General features: G+C 41.8%; 1 protein-coding gene across 1 annotated transcript; it reads right to left on the minus strand.

Moving 5' to 3' along the window:
* Nucleotides 1-5,697: 5,697 nt before the first annotated feature.
* LOC117860072 (lysine histidine transporter 2) lies at nucleotides 5,698-8,208 on the minus strand. The gene is made up of 7 exons (XM_034743285.2): nucleotides 8,049-8,208; nucleotides 7,290-7,828; nucleotides 6,764-7,157; nucleotides 6,567-6,672; nucleotides 6,347-6,438; nucleotides 6,172-6,240; nucleotides 5,698-6,081 (listed from the first exon to the last, which is right to left on the minus strand). Exons 1-7 carry the CDS (start codon nucleotides 8,103-8,105, stop codon nucleotides 5,983-5,985), a joined length of 1,356 nt encoding a protein of 451 aa, XP_034599176.1. The 5' UTR covers nucleotides 8,106-8,208; the 3' UTR covers nucleotides 5,698-5,982.
* Nucleotides 8,209-17,193: the final 8,985 nt, after the last annotated feature.

A 17,193-nucleotide genomic window follows, 5' to 3' on the forward strand; every position in this document is an offset into this window, starting at 1 on the left:
CATCCACTGACATGGAGTAGAGGCTAGAGAACAACAAACATGAAAGGGTGATGAAGACGGAGAGTTGACCAACTCAAGCAAAAAAGATGATGCTGGTGCAAGTGAATTTGCCGGTGGCCAATTTTGCAAGATGTGGTAACCCTGTCAGTCAGCAGTATAGAAATGGCTTATATAGTCGGTTCAAAAATAACAACACAGTCGGTTTGAGGCTAAGTACCATGCATGCTAAATTTAGAACACGGTTGATTGCAATTTAATTAAGAACCTCTAGTGTAGTTTGATGCTCCAAAACCGATTGTGGAAATACATTTACGCACTTGATTCTTAATTACAAACTGATTATAAAAATAGTATTTTCACTACCGGTCAAATACAAGAATTGACTGTGTAAATCACGTTATCATAGGTTGTTCTAGCCACAAACTGACTGCGATAATTGCTTACTGTTGGATCTTGCCTAAAAACCATCATTTCAATTAGATTTAATCCAAATTTGTAGCTCTACTTGGAAATAGAACCATTTTTTATATAAAAGTTTTAGCCATCGATGAGATCTACAACGTGATCCATTTTTTATTTATTGTCATTTTAGTATAAAATTTGGTTCACAGCCAATTTTGTATCCTTAACTTGTCGATCTGACTTTACTTTGTCTTGGTAAACTCATGGGAGCACCAAGAACCTCAAAGTTATATGAAATAATAAAACATGTCAACAAAAAATGGAATACTAATAATAATAATATATACAACATATCATGAAAATGAATGATTAACGTATTTTATATAAAGTAAAATGTCTTTGTTACATTTATATGGGACTATTTCAGTTCAAAGTTGGATCTAATATGAATGGTCCGAACGAATTGTTGATACATATAAATTGATCAACTCTAATGCTAGTACTTCAAAATGTTGATACATATATATATAGTTGACAATCTTTTATTTAAAGTCATTTTAATATCACAATAAGCACCTAATGTCTCCGTCAACAAGGGCCAAAAGGACAAGATACCATATTCTTGTCACAAATGAAGCATATGTGAATTGGTTAAATTGGTATTGCACGCGAGCTTGTGTTGAGGGGAAGATAATTATAAAGGACCAACGGATGTTTAATAACTAATAGAATATGAAAGTATTGACCAATATGCCTTTGGGGGTATTTGGCTATGTATAATAAGAAGTGCATATGTATCAGGTGCAAATGCATCTGACTATGGTGCAAATCTACCACAAAACTGATTTACCAAAATTCTAAAAAAATTGAAACTTTTGCATGCCATCGTATGATGCTATTTCCAACATTGAGCACAAAAATTGAGGTGCAAATTTGAACTGGTTTAAAAGATACAAAATTAAAAATTTCAGGTGCATTTGCGCTATAGGACAATTTTTTATGTCATGTAGTTTAAATGCACCTGAAATTTGCCATCTTTTTATATGTTAAACATGATCGATTTTGAACCTCAAACGTTGCACATACGTAGAACATAGCATCCTTCATAGGTGTGCAAGTTTTAATTTGTTGAGAATTTCTAGAGTGGTTTTGTGGTGGACTTGCACTGGATATGCACCCTTTTTGCGTGCTAGTGCTGTGTACTCCCTAGGTCCAAAATTATAGGTTATTTTTGCTTTTACTAGGAAAGTCAAAACAACTTATAATTTGGAATGGAGTGTATTATTGGCGTTTGGTTGGAGAGGAATCGAGCTTCTAGAGATTATGTACGCCACCGCTTGCATGTGTTGCTACGAGTGTCTAAAGTGTAGGAGAGGAAAAAGAGGAGAGGTTTGAGATTTTCTTCTCCGTTTGTCACCAAGCTAGAGTGGGGGATGAGTGTGACTCCTAAATAAAGAAATTTTCTTAGAGACTCCTATTCACCACCTTCTAGTTGTTGTTTTGGTCCTACACATTTATTTTAGCTGTTGGATTTCACTTGTATATGTTTGTCTCATGCCTGCAACATGTCACATGTATGAGACATTCGTTTCTGCCGAGACAACAAACATTGAAGTATTCTTCCTGTTTGATTATTGTATAGACGGTTGGCAAGACCTTTAAACCTGATGAATATGGAGATGATCATTGAAGCCAGGAGAGACTTTAATTCAAAGATTTTTAGAGAAATTGTCATGGTGGCTTGCTGGGCTATTTGGACTCACCGTAATGAAGTTATCTTTGATGGTGTGCCATTATCCCTAGGGAGGTGGAAATCAATTTTCAGGGAGGAATTTGGACTCATCTTGCATAGAGCCAAGCCATCCCTGAAAATGGAGTTGACAAACTGGTTATGTAATTTTCGTTAAGCTTCTCTCCCTCTTTTTTTCTTGGGCCTGAGGCCTTGTAAAATGTAAATATCTCCCTTTTTATTAATGAAAAATATCTGTAGGGGCATCCCCTGCTGTCCGCCTAAGAAAAAAAAGACCTTTGTTGCTAAAAGAAAGTTTTATTCTGAGAATGCACGTGTGTTCCATGTATTCTGCAAATCCAGTTTGGATTTGGATAGTGATGTTTATTGGATATAAGAATACCAAAAAAGAGGGAGCGTGGACCAAAAAAAAATGCATGTATGATTAAGGACTGCTGGTTCCGGGCTCCTGGACACCCATCGGGCCAGCTGTTTTTTAGGGCTAGTGTTACGAATCATTTTCCTGTGTTTTTTTATTATTTTTATTATTTTGCGGGTAAGAGTCATTTTCCTGTTGTGAATGCAATATCAGAGGTTGTACAAAAATGGTAGCTTGATAGATGGAAAACGGTGTCTTTAATTTATGTTGTAGCAGATTCATATCAGTGCTCTAAACAAACATGTACTGTGTTGGAGGAGGAAAGGAATGAAATGGAAAGGCCAACTTTGAAGTCCCAAACAACATAATATTATAGCCACTACTTCAAAGTCCCAACTCCAAACATCAGTGAACTTTGGATGAAAGAAAAACAAACCATCAGCAACTGTTCTCCCTACTTAAAAGCTAACTTTGCCCAAGAATATAGAGAAACCCGACATGTATATGCTTAACTCAACACAAATTCCTTGTTTAAGACTTAATATTAGCAGAACCATGACATGTCAAGAGGCATCATTGTCACACCTGGTTTTAAAACAAAACCAAGTGCTACCTATATGTATGCCAGGATCAAGTTTCATACATATAGTGACATCATCAGTGAATAATAGTAACAATATCACGTAAATAAATATAAATAATAACTTACGAGTCTATCAGAGATATACAGTTTAATCCTGGAAACGGAGGCTCCAAACTTCATAAGCAATCGATTGGGGGCTGCGTACCCAATCATCTTCAGAAAACTTCACACACCTTCCTTTTTCGAGTAGCAGTAAGCAAGGGTGAGTACACTTATGGTTGATACTCAGCAATGCCACAAGAAATAACCAGCATAACAATTTAAATCCATCTTCAAGTTTATTAATCATGTGAGGGTCCAGACCACTCTTGACCGTGAGCACGGCTGATGTATCCGTTTTACACTCTACAAAGATTGTACACTTTCAACACAAGTCACGTAAAAAGTTCAGAAGAACTTTAGACCTAACCATGCTATGAAAAGTAGGCACTTTATCACACTAACGAGGTGTGATTGCATAGGGACGCTATGAGGCGTTTACAAAGATTCCTTAGTAAGTAGTAACCCGCTAAGGTTTCAGGTCGACGTAGAGCATAAACCTCTCTCAATACTGCGAAGTTACCATAGAGCATATTAGCCTGAGGGCCAGGCTATACCCCATCAAAGCCTCCCCCTCTTGTCCTTATAAGATTACTCCAGACTAGAGTCTCTAATTAATTAGCCAAGATCAGAACCATATAGTTCTTGTAGTTGCACTAATTTCCTGGGTGGTCGCTCCATGTTCCAATTAATGCATGCATGGTATTCGTGTAAATAAGTATAGACATAAGGATGTTTAGGGACACTTACCTTTCTCCAACGAAAAGTTGCTATTACTGCTCTTCAGCTCTTGCTCTCTTGAACTCTTATTGAAAAAATATTCACGTTGGTATTAATCAAGTTAATTTATTTATAAAAAACCATGTAAAAACCTAGTCAACTTTTATTTAGAAAAGTTGATTCGATACTGAGCATTAATCAAATTAATATTAGTTTATGGAAAACCGATATATAATCTAATTAGCTTTTATTTAGAAAAGCATATGAAGTAAGCATTAATCAAATTATCATATATTATGGAAGCGGTGTATAACACTAAACAACTTTTAATTAAAGAAGACATGTTTAACAGACATAAAAATATGCATATGGAAAACATTACCACTATCATGTAGTTTATGTTATTATGAACCTAACGCACTTGAATGGATCTAATCGGAGCCAAAACAAAGGTTGGATGGCTAAAACAAGGTTCTACGAACCTCAACAGAATTAACCATAGATCTAAAGGACTAGCAGGTAAGATTAATAAGACACTGTAAATAGTGCTTGCAAAAGGCTAAAAGATCAGGGTTAGATCTATAAAAGATAGGGGATGAATCTATAAAAGATCTCGGGTTGGATTTGTTTGTGAAAAGTGAGAACACCTAGGGGGTTGTCTGAGAGAATTGCAAGACACATGAGATAAGCTAAAGATTACAAGATTATGCAGGGGCCTGATTGCAAAAGCTCAAAGAGGCTCCGGCGGGTGGCGCAGGAGATAGAGGAGGTGGAGGGCTTCATGCGGAGGTTCTCACCAGTGTCGGAAGAGGACAACGGCGCCGGTGGTGGATGATGAAGAAGGCTGGCTTGGGTTCCGTGCGGGAGGAGTTCCTCGGTGACGGAAGGGCAGTGAGGACCAGCGTCAGTTCTTCATCTTGGCGCAGGGATGCTCTAGGCGGTGTTGGCATGCTCTGGTTCGGACGTCAATGGTGGGGAAACGGGCTGCCAACTCTTGCGGCACTTCGGCTTGCCCCGGCTCGGATGGCGCCGGGTGCCGGGTGGCGCTCTGGCGATCGATTGGGCGGTGGTGGCCGGTGGAGGACACGGGGCTAAATGTTGCTGAGCTCCTGGTGGTGTCTTTTTGCTCTGGCGGGCAATGGGTGCAGAGAATCGAGCGGCCAAGCTCGGCAGCGGCGCTCGGTTCTGACAATCGATGGCGCACGGCACTGCGCGAGCAGGCAAGGTGAGGCGCGGGGCGAGTGAGGCAGCAGGGGTGCACAGGGGCTCAGGTCCCTGCCTTTTATAGATGTGCGGGATCGCGCCTGCCTTGGCACACACGCCTAGGTTTGGCGGCGGCGCCTAGGCATGCTGCGCTGGGAGGCAGCATCTACTTGCAGGCTGGCCCGAGTAGGCCTGCGGGTTCAACCCGTTAGGCGGCTGTGGGGCCACCAACAGAGGAAGAGGGGAGAGCCGTGTAGGGTTAGGGTCTAGCGGGTTGGGTAGGGTTTGGTTGGATTTGGCCCGATAAGGATTTAGGGTTTTCCTTATTTTCCGGAATAGATTTTCCAATGCGAAAACAAATCCAGGATATTCTAGATAATGTTTTTAAAGCACGAAAAATATCCTAAAAATCCCAAAAATTCCAGAAAAAGTCCTAGAGATAGTTTGGGACACAAGGAGTCCAAATAAAACACTTGGAGCTCGTGAAAAGGGTTCTAGAGCCTTCTAATAAATAGATTTAGCTCTAGAAAAATGAAAATAATTCCTGAAAAAAATTGGAAAATTCTCAGAAGAACCTGATCGTCATCTGAACACACTTTTAAACCTTTCACTCAAGAAACACCAAGATGCATCACTATGAAAGCAACACACACTAAACAACACTATTTTTTGGCATGACAAAAAACTCATATTAGATGCTGTAGTCGGTTCCTTACACCACCTAATGCGATTTTTTGTCATGCCAAAAAGAATGTAATGTCACACTGTGCCAAATCCAGAACTTGTTTCAGCTGATGATGATCTGAGACATTTTGCGGGTCTGTTAATTGTTGGTTGAAACAAGGGGTTTATGTTGGCTAATCATGTTTACTGGTAGAATTTGTATGTCTTTGCATTCAAAATGATATTCCGGAGTCCTCCAATCGGCGCCAGTACCATCAGAAGCACACCAAGAACAATGCAGATCTGAAGAACATGGAGAACACAATAACAGTTAGATGAGGGACAGGTTAACCTGAGACATGCATGAGAGGCTGGACTGTCAGTAGTTCTTACCCAGTTGGTGAACCATGAAAGGCTAAACCTTCTGGGTTTGTAGATTGCAAGCCACATAATGCAGGGAAGCTGGTAGAAAAAGAAAGATTTGATCAGCTCTCAGGTTACAATTCTGAAACCAAAACACGCCATTATTGCAGCAGAAACAATGGATAATTGAGCAACGGGAGCTTACGAAATAAGTAGTCGGCGCGAAGGCAAATCCACCAAAGAAACTGAGCAGCCCATCGAAGAAAGGGAAGGTGATGGCTACGAACATTGTGAATGCTGCACAGAACAGTTGGCATCTCATCATCAGTCTTATTTGTTCAGGTTAAAACGCCCATTTGGGTGAGCAGGCCTTCAGATTTCAGAGTTCAGACTGAAGAGCTCATCAGTTCAGACAGAGGCATTACCAACATAGACAGTCCGAGCGATCAAGCGGAGCGTCAAGCCTGGAGGGAACTTTAACCTCTTCACTAGCACAGTCTCTATCATGTCAAACACCGGCATCGCGTAAATCTGTGGCGCCGATAGACAACATTCAGTTCAGAGATGATAGAATTACATAGCACTGATACTGTGATACATGTACCTATGAACATATATGTACCTGGTAGCTGCCAATGACATGGATGACGACCATCATGTTGGCGAGGGCGATGAGCCACTTTGGCCTGGAGAGTGTGATGAGGATGTCGCTGTCGACTCTGTTGCCGAAGGCCCAGTACCCAACCAGTGAGACAGGGAAGTAGCACACCGCGACGACAATGTAGGCGACGACGACGCCCCTCCACATGGGCTTCTTGGACGGCTTCTCCGGCGTGGACGGGATGGTAGCCTGAATCTCCAGCACCACGTTGTGACCTGCGTATGCGAACGCCACAGTCCCTAGCGCACCCAAGAAGCCGAACACCTTCCCGGGCGTCGTCGTCGCACGCAGGCTGTAGTCCACATCTTCCAACTTCCCCTTGTCCACCGAGGCGCCCCACGCGATTGTTGAATAACTGCCATGAGTGTTCATGTCAGTGTTCACTGATCACTTGAGCTATGTGCAGTTTTCATAGACTTGCCGGATATGCTACAGTACACTGGACTAGTAGTTTTGAGCCATGGAAGGCCATGAAGTGAAACTGTACCTGAGCGACATGACCGCGGCGGCGAGGGAGACACCGGAGATGGAGTTGAAGTTTGGGAGCTGGGAGAGCACGAAGTGGACGGAGGCGAAGATCATGATGAAATATGTGAGCTTGATTTGCTTGCAGCTCTCGCAGACGGTGTCGTGGAACTTCTTCAGCGAGGTGCCTCCGGTGACCATGTACACGATGTTCACGCCCACCTCGACCACGAGCTGCTGCGGCACGACGATCCAGAGGCCCAGCTTCTCGCCGAAGGCGTACTGCCCCAGCTCGTGGTACCGGTCGAAGCGCCGGCCAGGCACCATCTCGTGCATCTCCACCATCTGCCATAAGGTGTAGAGCGTGATGATCCATGACAGGACCAGCACCGTGACGCCGGCGCCCCAGCCGAGCTCGGACATGGCGTAGGGGAGGCCGAGCACGCCGGCGCCGACCATGGCCGTGACATTGTGGAAGGCCGAGTACCACCACTTGGCGTTCCTCGACGCGTTGATCGGGAGCCAGTTCTCGACGGCCTTCTCGTGGTCGCTCCTGCCATCCTGCGAGAGATCGAGTTCTTGCCATTAAATTAGTCGCTTGCGAGCTGCAGAGTTTGATTGATCACAGACACAAGTAAGGCTCGAGTTTGATTTTTGTGACAAAACCGTCGATCTTCTTTTGTCACAAAAATCAAAGAACAAGAAGAAAAAGATGGCAGCAGCATGGTCGTGCAGACATCATCAAGAAGAAATTGAAAGTGAAAACATGCTGTTGGCGTACCTTGGGTGGAGAATAGTTCTCGGGCGCTTGCGTCTCCATGGATGGCTGGACTGCCATCACAATGGATGCCGTGCCGCGGATCCTTGATCAATGGTGACTTGGAGAGTGAGGCAGAGGCGAGAGAGAGAGATGGAGGGGATAGGAGAGGGAGCGGTGGCGCGAGGCAGTCTCGCCTTCTTTATAGGGCGCAACAAATGGAAGAGAAGGGGCATAGCTTGGGCGCCATGTGGCTCCATCCAGGCCGTCCGATCTCCATCTGACAGCTCGGGTGAGTTAGTTCAGTGACAGTTTGCAGTTGCTGCTCTGCGCTGAATTATTCAGTCGAATCACTTACAATGGCATTTTGCTTTCGCTGACGTCGTGGAACAGCTTACATGTAACTTGTATGAACAAAATGGGAGAAAACAAATACCCTGCTGCAGCTCTCAGTGTGTACTCATCTGGTCAAAGGTCACGTTGCCATCTGATAACGTGATAAGTCATAGTACGTGTCTTCTTCTTCTTCATAAAATACGCGGTAATTTTTGTCTTCTAGAGAGAATAAAAGTCAAGCGTGCCATTGGCCGTCGTCAAGCTTCGTCGTTGAACTTCTTGCAAACCCCAATCTACTTGATGCTGAAAGTGACGCCCTGTCTAATCTTACTCCTTGCAGTTTAGCTGGATGAAACGTCGATGAAACGCCGTTGTGGAAAACAGTAGCTGTTTGTTTGATCAGAAGTCTCTGCTTGGTACATCATCGACTTGACCTATCAAGTGTTTTGGTTGCTGTTCTCTGAAAGTTAGGGAGTCACGTACGCTAAAGAATACTCGCGTCAGGCACACGGATCTTGAAAAATCTTTGAGGTTCATCAAGCCCTGGTTCCATATGATTTTGTTTAATTTCCACTGAATTTGTTTAATTTCTGTGAATATTATTAATAGAACAGTTTTGGATTTTTTTTTCTTTGCCCCGGAATCTCTACCATGCATGCTTCCTACAATAACGGAAATAAAGCTGTGCGCGGTAGTCCTTAAACCCTTTCACTCAACTTTATTGAACATTGATAGCGTGTTCAATATGGCTTTGTTTTATTTTCCACTGATTGTTGTTCCTTTTTTATGTGAACCATTGTCCTTTGATCATAATAAAGCAGACTCAGACTTTTCTTCCCGTGGAATTGCTAGCATGGTTCCAACAATAATCGGCCTCCCGTGAAACTGGTCAATTTGCTGACAAAATGCGAAGCTAAACTGAGATTGGACTCACCGAAGTAATACAAGGACGGGCGTCCAAAATTCCAAGCAGATTTAACCTCATGTACAAGGACGGGCGTCCAAAATTCCAAGCAGATTTAACCTCATGTACAAGGATGGACAACGCGTCCAAAATTCCAAGCAGATTTAACCTTGTATAAGCAATAGAAACCACAAACATTCATTCTCCCTTATGCACACACAGCCATGTTGACCCTAGAATAGTCTAGTACGTAAGTATATGATTAGCTCACCACGAAACCTTTGACTTAATCCAATAAGTGAGGACTCACAACAAGAGTCTTGTTCTAGGAGCATCTCCTTTTCTATTTCAGACAACGGAAAACTCGCAGTAGACACTGTGATTGAGTTCTTGAATGTTCATGAGTCGAAAGATGATAGTTTACGAGTAGAATTGGTATGTCTTGGCAGGCAGGATGATCTGCCGGAGTGCTCCGATCGGTGCCAGGATCATCAGGATCACTCCAAGAACAATGCAGACCTGAAAACATGGAGAAATAGATGATTAAGTAATGGCCAGTCAGGGACATTATGTTGCAGAAACAAAGGAAGGGGATTGGTTGATTAGTTCATGTTCCTTACCCAGTTGGTGAACCATGAGAGGCTGAACCTTTTGGGCTTGTAGATTGCAAGCCACATGATGCAGGGAAGCTGGCAGAAACAAGACAGATTTTGTCAGGTTTCAAATCATATTACTACGACTTGATGGGTTATAGGATTCTGCATACTGCAGCCTCTGTGTTTGGAATAGACAACACAGTTCACGTTCTATGACATTCTTATCACACCCGATTTTAAAATAAAATCAAGTACTACCTATATATATATATATATATATATGCTAGGATCTAGTTTCATACATGTAGAGACATTATAAGTGAATAACAGCAACAATATCACGTAAAGGAATATAAATAATGACTTACGAGTCTATTAGAGATATACAGCTTAATCCTGTAAACGAAGGCTCCAAACTTCACAGGCAATCGACTGGGGGTTGCGTACGCCTAGCACTCAGCATCATCTTCAGAAAACTTCACACACTTTCCTCTTCTAAGCAGCAATAAGTAAGGGTGAGTACACTTATGGTTGGTACTTAGCAAGGCCACAAGAAATAACCAGAATAACGATTTAAGTCCATCTTCAAGTTCAATTATCATGTGAGGGTCCAGGCCACTCTTGACCGTGAGCACAGCTATTATAACAGTTTTACACTCTGCAAAGGTTATACACTTTCACCATAAGTCGCGTAAAAGTTCAAGAGAACTTTGACCAAACCATATTGTGCAAAAGTAGGCACTTATCACACTATCGAGGTGTGACTGCATAGGGACGCTACGAAGCCTTTACAAAGATTTTTTAATAAGTGATAACCCGCTAAGGTTTCCTCATAAGAGGATGAACCCTCCCCCAAGTGGTGCGTACACCCCTTGGCTGGACAAGCTATCGCACAACCTATGAGCCCCTCTTGTCCTTTCGGTAAGACTGTCACAAATTAGAGTCTCTAATTAATTAGCCAAGATCAGAGCCTATTGGTCGTATGGTTGTACTATTTTCCTAGGTGGTCGCTCCATGTTCCAATTAATACATGGTATTCTTGTAAAATAAGCATAGATAGAAGGATGGTCAGGGACACTTACCTTTCTCTAACGAAAAGTCACTCTTACTGCTCTTCAGCTTTTGCTCTCTTGAAACTTTTAATCTTCAAATCTTTCGAATAGCGATCCTTCTGCTCGAAGCAATCATCGACACTAACAAACAAGCAAACAAACAAGTACAACTAAGAATAATGCACCAAAACAAAACAAAAGCTTTAAAAGAGTGCACTTTAATAGGGCTCGATTCTAATATCGTGAGGATGCAAGAAACGCTTAAAACGGAACTAAGGTTGAAAAGGCACAGCTATCGAGATATTTGAATTATAAAAGAAAAGGCAAGGGCTACATGCTTCATTTATTTTAGTTGAGAAAAATAATGTAAAGATATTCTCTATTTCAGAGAAATATCGTTATTTGGAATTAATCAAGTTATATTTACCTATGAAAAGATGATGTAAAGCTTAGTCCCATTTTATTTATAAATATTTAAGTACAATTTATGCAAATTAAACATTTAATTTGAAAATAAAGGATATGTAAACATCTAAGCGCATAGCTTTATGATTCGTGTTGAATTAACCAAATTATAATTAAAAAATACATTTATATTTATAGTAGCCAAATTAACAATTAATTATGAAAACTCGAGATATAACCTAGGTAGCTTTTATTTACAAAAAAAAATAAATACACATTAATCAAGTTGAGTTTAATTGATCAAAAGCCGAGGTATATCTCTAATTAGAGTTTAATTGGAAAAGTTATTTAAATAAACATTAACCAAATTTACATCAGTTATGAAATTGCAGGGTTGAACTCTAATTATATTTTAATTAGAAAAGCAAGTATATAAGTACTTAATCATATTAATATTTTGAATAAATTTTAAAATAGAGAATATGATTAACATTACTTCTAATGCGTAATTTAAGTTGATACGAATCTAACGCAACAAGAACGAGGTTAAACGGTGCTAAAACGTGAAACATATGGCCTACAAGATAAAGGGCTTAATAGCAAGAAAAACTAAACTTTCAGGGGCCTATCTGTGAAAATTGAGGGCTTAAACGCGTTCAAAGTTAAAGATTGGACTGGATCTCAGGATTCCAATTTTCTTTAGGGGTTAAAATGCAAAGGGGCTTTCTTCTTCCTCTGGTCGGCCCTATTCACTTGCCGGCGGCACCCGGGCCGAGAAGGGAGGGCGCTAAGCTGCGGCCCTCGGCGGCGGCGGCGGCGTGCATGACGCAGGGCGGTGCGCAGCAGTGGCTGGCGGCGGCGTAGACCAGGGGCATGCGCGGCGGGCGACGGCGCAGGCGTGGCGTCACGGGCAAGGGTACGGGGCAGCAGTGGCGGCGCGGGCGATGCGAAAGGGACGCGGGGTGGCGGCGCACTGCAGGGGCACAGCCATGACCATGGAGGTTCACCGGAATCAAGGTAGAGAGAAAAGGGGAAACGCAGGGAACAACCTCCAAACTTGCACCGGAGTGGAAAAACGAATCGAGGACGACGAGACGAACGTGTTAGTGCGATCACCTTCGGCTGAGGATTGACGGTTTCACCGGGTTTGCTCGCTGAAGTTTAACAGATTGACATGTTTGGCGTCGAACTGCAGGAGTTAGGGTTCTCGAAACGAGGTGGGTTTGAGGTACGAGGATGTCAAGGAGATCACCGGAAAGTATTTATAGGCCGGGTTGGAGTCCGGATTTATTTTCCTCCTTTTTCTAATTTTGGAAATTAATTTCGTATTCGAAAGCAATTCCAAAAAAATCCTAAAATCATAATTAAATCACGAAAAATACTTGAAAATTCCTGGAGATGATTTGGGAAATGAGGAAACCAAATAAAATATTTGGAGCTCCTGGAAAGATTTGTAGAACCATCCAAAAATTGGATTAAGCTCTAGGAACATGAGAATAAATTCTCAGAAAAACCTAAAAGATGCATAAACACATTTTAAAAACTTTTTCACTCATGAAACACCAGAATGCGTTAGCATGAATACAACACACACATAAAAGTTTTATTTAATTCAGAAAAAACAACCTTCCTAGACTAAATTTCTTGTCAAGAAAATAAATGTTAGAAAATTTTTAAAATTGTGAGAAAATCATTATTTAATTATTCTTTCTAATCACATCCTAAAATCCAAAAATTTCGGGATGTGACAATTTTGAAAACAAAAATGGGAAGAGCTCTTTTACGGTGCATAGGCTATTTTTTGGTGTGGGTAAAATTATAATTAGCAAAAAATATATTATTAAGGTGTTCTACTTTTTTCCCCGCACACCGCCTCCTGTTGATTTCCTAGCGCTCGGCCGCCACCACCGCCGCCTCCAGCTTTTTCAGGCCGCCGCCGCCGACTCCTCCTCCCTTTCCAGTCCGCCTCCACCTCCTCCTTCTCCCTTTCCAGGATGTCGCAGCCGCCTCATCATTCTCCATTTCTAGTCCGCCGCCGCAGCCTCCTCCTTCATTTCCAGGATGCCGCCGCCTCCTCCCCCTCCTTTTCCAAGCCGCCACCGCCGCCTCATTCCCATTGTGGCCGTGGTCGGCCGCCACTCCCTAGATCGCATCCACGCTGCGTTGTCCACGTTGTCGCCATTACCGTCCATCGCCTCCCATTTCCAGGCCCGCCCGTGCCGCCCCACCACCGCTCCGGGGCTCCCCGTGCAGCCTCTGCATGGCTTAATTTATCAAGAACAGTCAAAATTTCATCTTTGTGCAAGTACATTATCCCATCATAGGTTGTCGTTAAGTTTGAAATTTTGATTGATGTTTCGACAGCATAGTCGCCATGTATATGATTCGTTTCAGAATTTGGTGTTGCAATTGCCTTGCCAAGAGAGATTTTTGTAGTGATTTGATTCGCTGTAAACATGGCAACATAAATTTAGGATAGGAGCATAACACCCTTGCCCTGTTTACATGACAATATGGAATTATTAGGTGATTAGTGTCCTACTGTTAGTGATGTAGATTGGACCAAAAAGAAACATTTTCCAAGTGTGATTACTGTGCTAATATAAGTTAGGCAATTACAGATGTGGTAAGCTTTGTTGGTTAGGTTGGGATGAAGAACTTCAGTACCGTCCTATGTTGATACAAAGGTATGCTTTGAAATGGTTGTGATACGTTTATTTTATTTTTCTTGCAGGTTACCATAATGGAGGCAGAAGGGTATGTTAGCCTGGAGAAAATTAAGGAATATAAGAGTGTTGTAGATCATACTTTTATGAGGGAGGAAGATTTATGAGTTTTATAATGATTATGCATACCATAAAGGGTTCAGTATCAGAAAGGACAGAGTTAGGTACAAGACATGCACCAAAGAGGTGATATGGAGGAGATTTATGTGCTCATGTGAAGGATATAGATCAATTAAGTACTTTGAAAGGACGGATCAAAAAAGACAGCCGTGTGCCCTCACTCATTGTGGATGCACGGCTAGGCTTGATGTGGAGTGGAGTGAAAGTAATGGCATCTGGTATGTGAAGCACTTTGTGGATGTCCATACACATGCTCTTAAAAAACCAGAGCATGCTTTTGTTTTGCGGTCTCATTGAGGGCTTAATGATCCTTAGAAAGGGGAGGCAATCGAGCTGGGCTTGGTGGGCTTCGTCCATTTCAGATCATGGACGTATTGGAGACGAGCCACGCTGGTCTAGGAGAGACTGGATTTCTTTTGCAAGACTTGTACAATTTCATTTTAAGGTACAAGAAGGGTAAGGTTGAAGAAAGCAACGACATAGAATTTGTGTTGAATCATATACGTCAGATGCAAGACAAAGATCCGGAGTTCTTTTTCACATATAGTATGGATGCACAAGGTTGAAGAACCTATTTTGGTCGGACGCACAATCGTAGATAGACTATGGTGTTTTTGGAGATGTCGTTGTATTTGACAGCACTTACCAGAACCGGTACAATCTTCCGTTTGTCCCTTTTATAGGGGTTTAACCATTATCGAAGTACAGTTGTCTTTGGCTGCGGTATATTATCGGATGAAACTATCTTTTCATATGTGTGGCTGCTTGAGGCTTTACTGGAGGCGATGCATCAGAAGTATCCAAAATCCTTAATCACTGATGGGGATGCAGCGATGGTGAGAGCTATTGAGATTGTCATGCCTGATGCAGATCACAGATTGTGCAGTTGGCACATATAGCAGAACATGCTGAAATGATTCCGTGGTTCGAAGCTCAAGGATTCTAGAAAGTTCATATAACATGCAATGGAGGAGGGTGAATTTGATAGACTTTGGAGAGAGTTTAGAGCTACCCATAATATCAAAGAAGATAACCTATGGGTAAATAGGATGTACGAACTTAGAAGGAAGTGGGCTGCGACGTTCACAAGAGGGAGACATTTCTTAGGCATGCAAAGCAATCAGAGGAGCAAGAGTCTGAACTCAAGGCTTCACAGCCATTTACACTGAAAGATGTCCCTAGTTGATTTAATGGAGTATTACAAGTTCTACCTATAACGCATTCGTCGAAATGAGATTGAGCTTGATGTGAAGGTGTTGGGTTCTATCCCAGTCACTAAGATTTTCTGTTGATGTTCTTGAGAAAAGTGCTGCACAAATCTTCATACCAAATATTTTCCAGAAAGTGAGCTTCCAGATTAAAAATCAAGTAATTGGTCGGTGACAGAGGTGACATTGCAGAATGGGTGTTTGAGGTATGAGGTTTCATTGCAAGGCAAAAGTAAGCATTGTTTTCACATGACTTGTACCTTTGGGTCATCGATGGTTGATGCTAGATGCCATTGCCGGAAGCTGGAGCGGAAAGAAATTCCATGTGCGCATACTTTCTGCGTCATGAAGTATGCTTGTATAGAGAGCAGCCCTCCTTGCTGTGTTTACGTGAGGTGGATTATGAATACCAAGAGTGCTTTCCCAATAGAGATGTGTATCAACACGCATGTTTGGACAGAACAAATGGATCGTTACCATTCCCTTCACAAAAGGGCAATCGTGCTTTATTCAAAGTTTCTACGAGCCAAGATGAGACGGAGAGGGTAATGAAATTACTTGATGATATTTTGAAAGAAGACACGCAGGAGCACGGGATGGAAGAAGAGACGTCATTTGGGCCATTGCCGGCTCATTTCTAGTAGCCAACCAGCTTTGTGGCACCGAAGTACTTGATCCGGTGAAGATTTTTTCGAAAGGTGCTCCGCAATCCAACAAGAGGTGGAAGGCAAGCCATGAATTTTGGGGAACTATTTGAAAATTTGCAGGTTAGATAGTTAAAATTTGTATTTATGCACTGCTTGTTTCTAAGATTTTAACTGCATGTGCCTAATGCATTTCATTTGTTTCAGACAGTACCCATATGGAGGATGCTGAAACAAAAATCAGGTATTTCAGACAGTACCTAATTTAGTACCTAGGCTTTATCATTTTTGTTTCCTTTGAAACAGCCCCAGTTTCATACAGTATTTCCATTTGAGTTTATTGTTTCTTCATTTATATTTCTGTGGTTAAAAATGTATAATGACAGAGATCTCCTGTGTGACCGTCTTGCTTCCTTGAACTGTACCAATGGTGTAAGACTTCTGTGGTTGCCCTTGTTGATGATAAGAATTGTATCATTTATTTAAATTTTCCATAGTCCTTGTGAAGTACTGTTTGAAAAATTCAACTCCTTGTAAATGTGAATTTTTTTATCAAATAAGACAGCAGTAACATAGTAGCAAAACTAGTTCCATTCTGGTGCTAAAAACAACAGTTACCTATCCAGATGCCTGAACACACAATTGTTCTTTTATCACATACAATAACATTTTTCAGATGAAGTATTTCATTATGAGCAGAAAATTTGCTTTTGTTAATCATGTATAAACTGGCATCTTGTTCTCCAATGCAGCTGCAGAGGCAGCAGATCCAAGGATTTTTCCCCTGTCAGCATTTTAGATCAGTTGGTCTGTCAGCTACCACTACGACTGCTATTTTCTGTGTAATCAATTTAGGAAATGTGAAATTAGTTGGAAGTTGGAGCGACGAATGTAGTGTCCTGTGAGTCAGTTTTTGCTGTTTAGATGTTCACTTTCAGCAACATGTTTGCTGTCAGGAGCAAGGGAGAGGTGTTTGCTGTATTTTTTATTCAAACAAGAAACATGTTTGCTGTCTGTCACAAGCAAGGGAGAATATTTGGCGTTGTGCGCAGTTTCTGATGCTTTTGAAGGTTGATGTATTTGACGTTGTCAGGAGCGAGCTATGCAAAGAAACATTTTTAATTCAGGTGTCATGTGTCCAGGAGTTTTGGTATTTGCATGAAGCTTGGATGGTTACG

Source organism: Setaria viridis, chromosome 6, assembly GCF_005286985.2.
Source record: "Setaria viridis chromosome 6, Setaria_viridis_v4.0, whole genome shotgun sequence".
Classification (NCBI taxonomy): Eukaryota; Viridiplantae; Streptophyta; class Magnoliopsida; order Poales; family Poaceae; genus Setaria; species Setaria viridis.

Excerpts from the sequence above, each read along its gene's own strand:
- LOC117860072 (XM_034743285.2), bottom strand. The coding sequence starts at position 8,105 with ATGGCAGTCCAGCCATCCATGGAGACGCAAGCGCCCGAGAACTATTCT. Across the intron at positions 6,673-6,763 it reads ATGTCATTGGCAGCTACCAG|ATTTACGCGATGCCGGTGTT; the intron begins GTACATATATGT and ends TCGGCGCCACAG. Across the intron at positions 6,082-6,171 it reads TTTCATGGTTCACCAACTGG|ATCTGCATTGTTCTTGGTGT; the intron begins GTAAGAACTACT and ends CATGTTCTTCAG.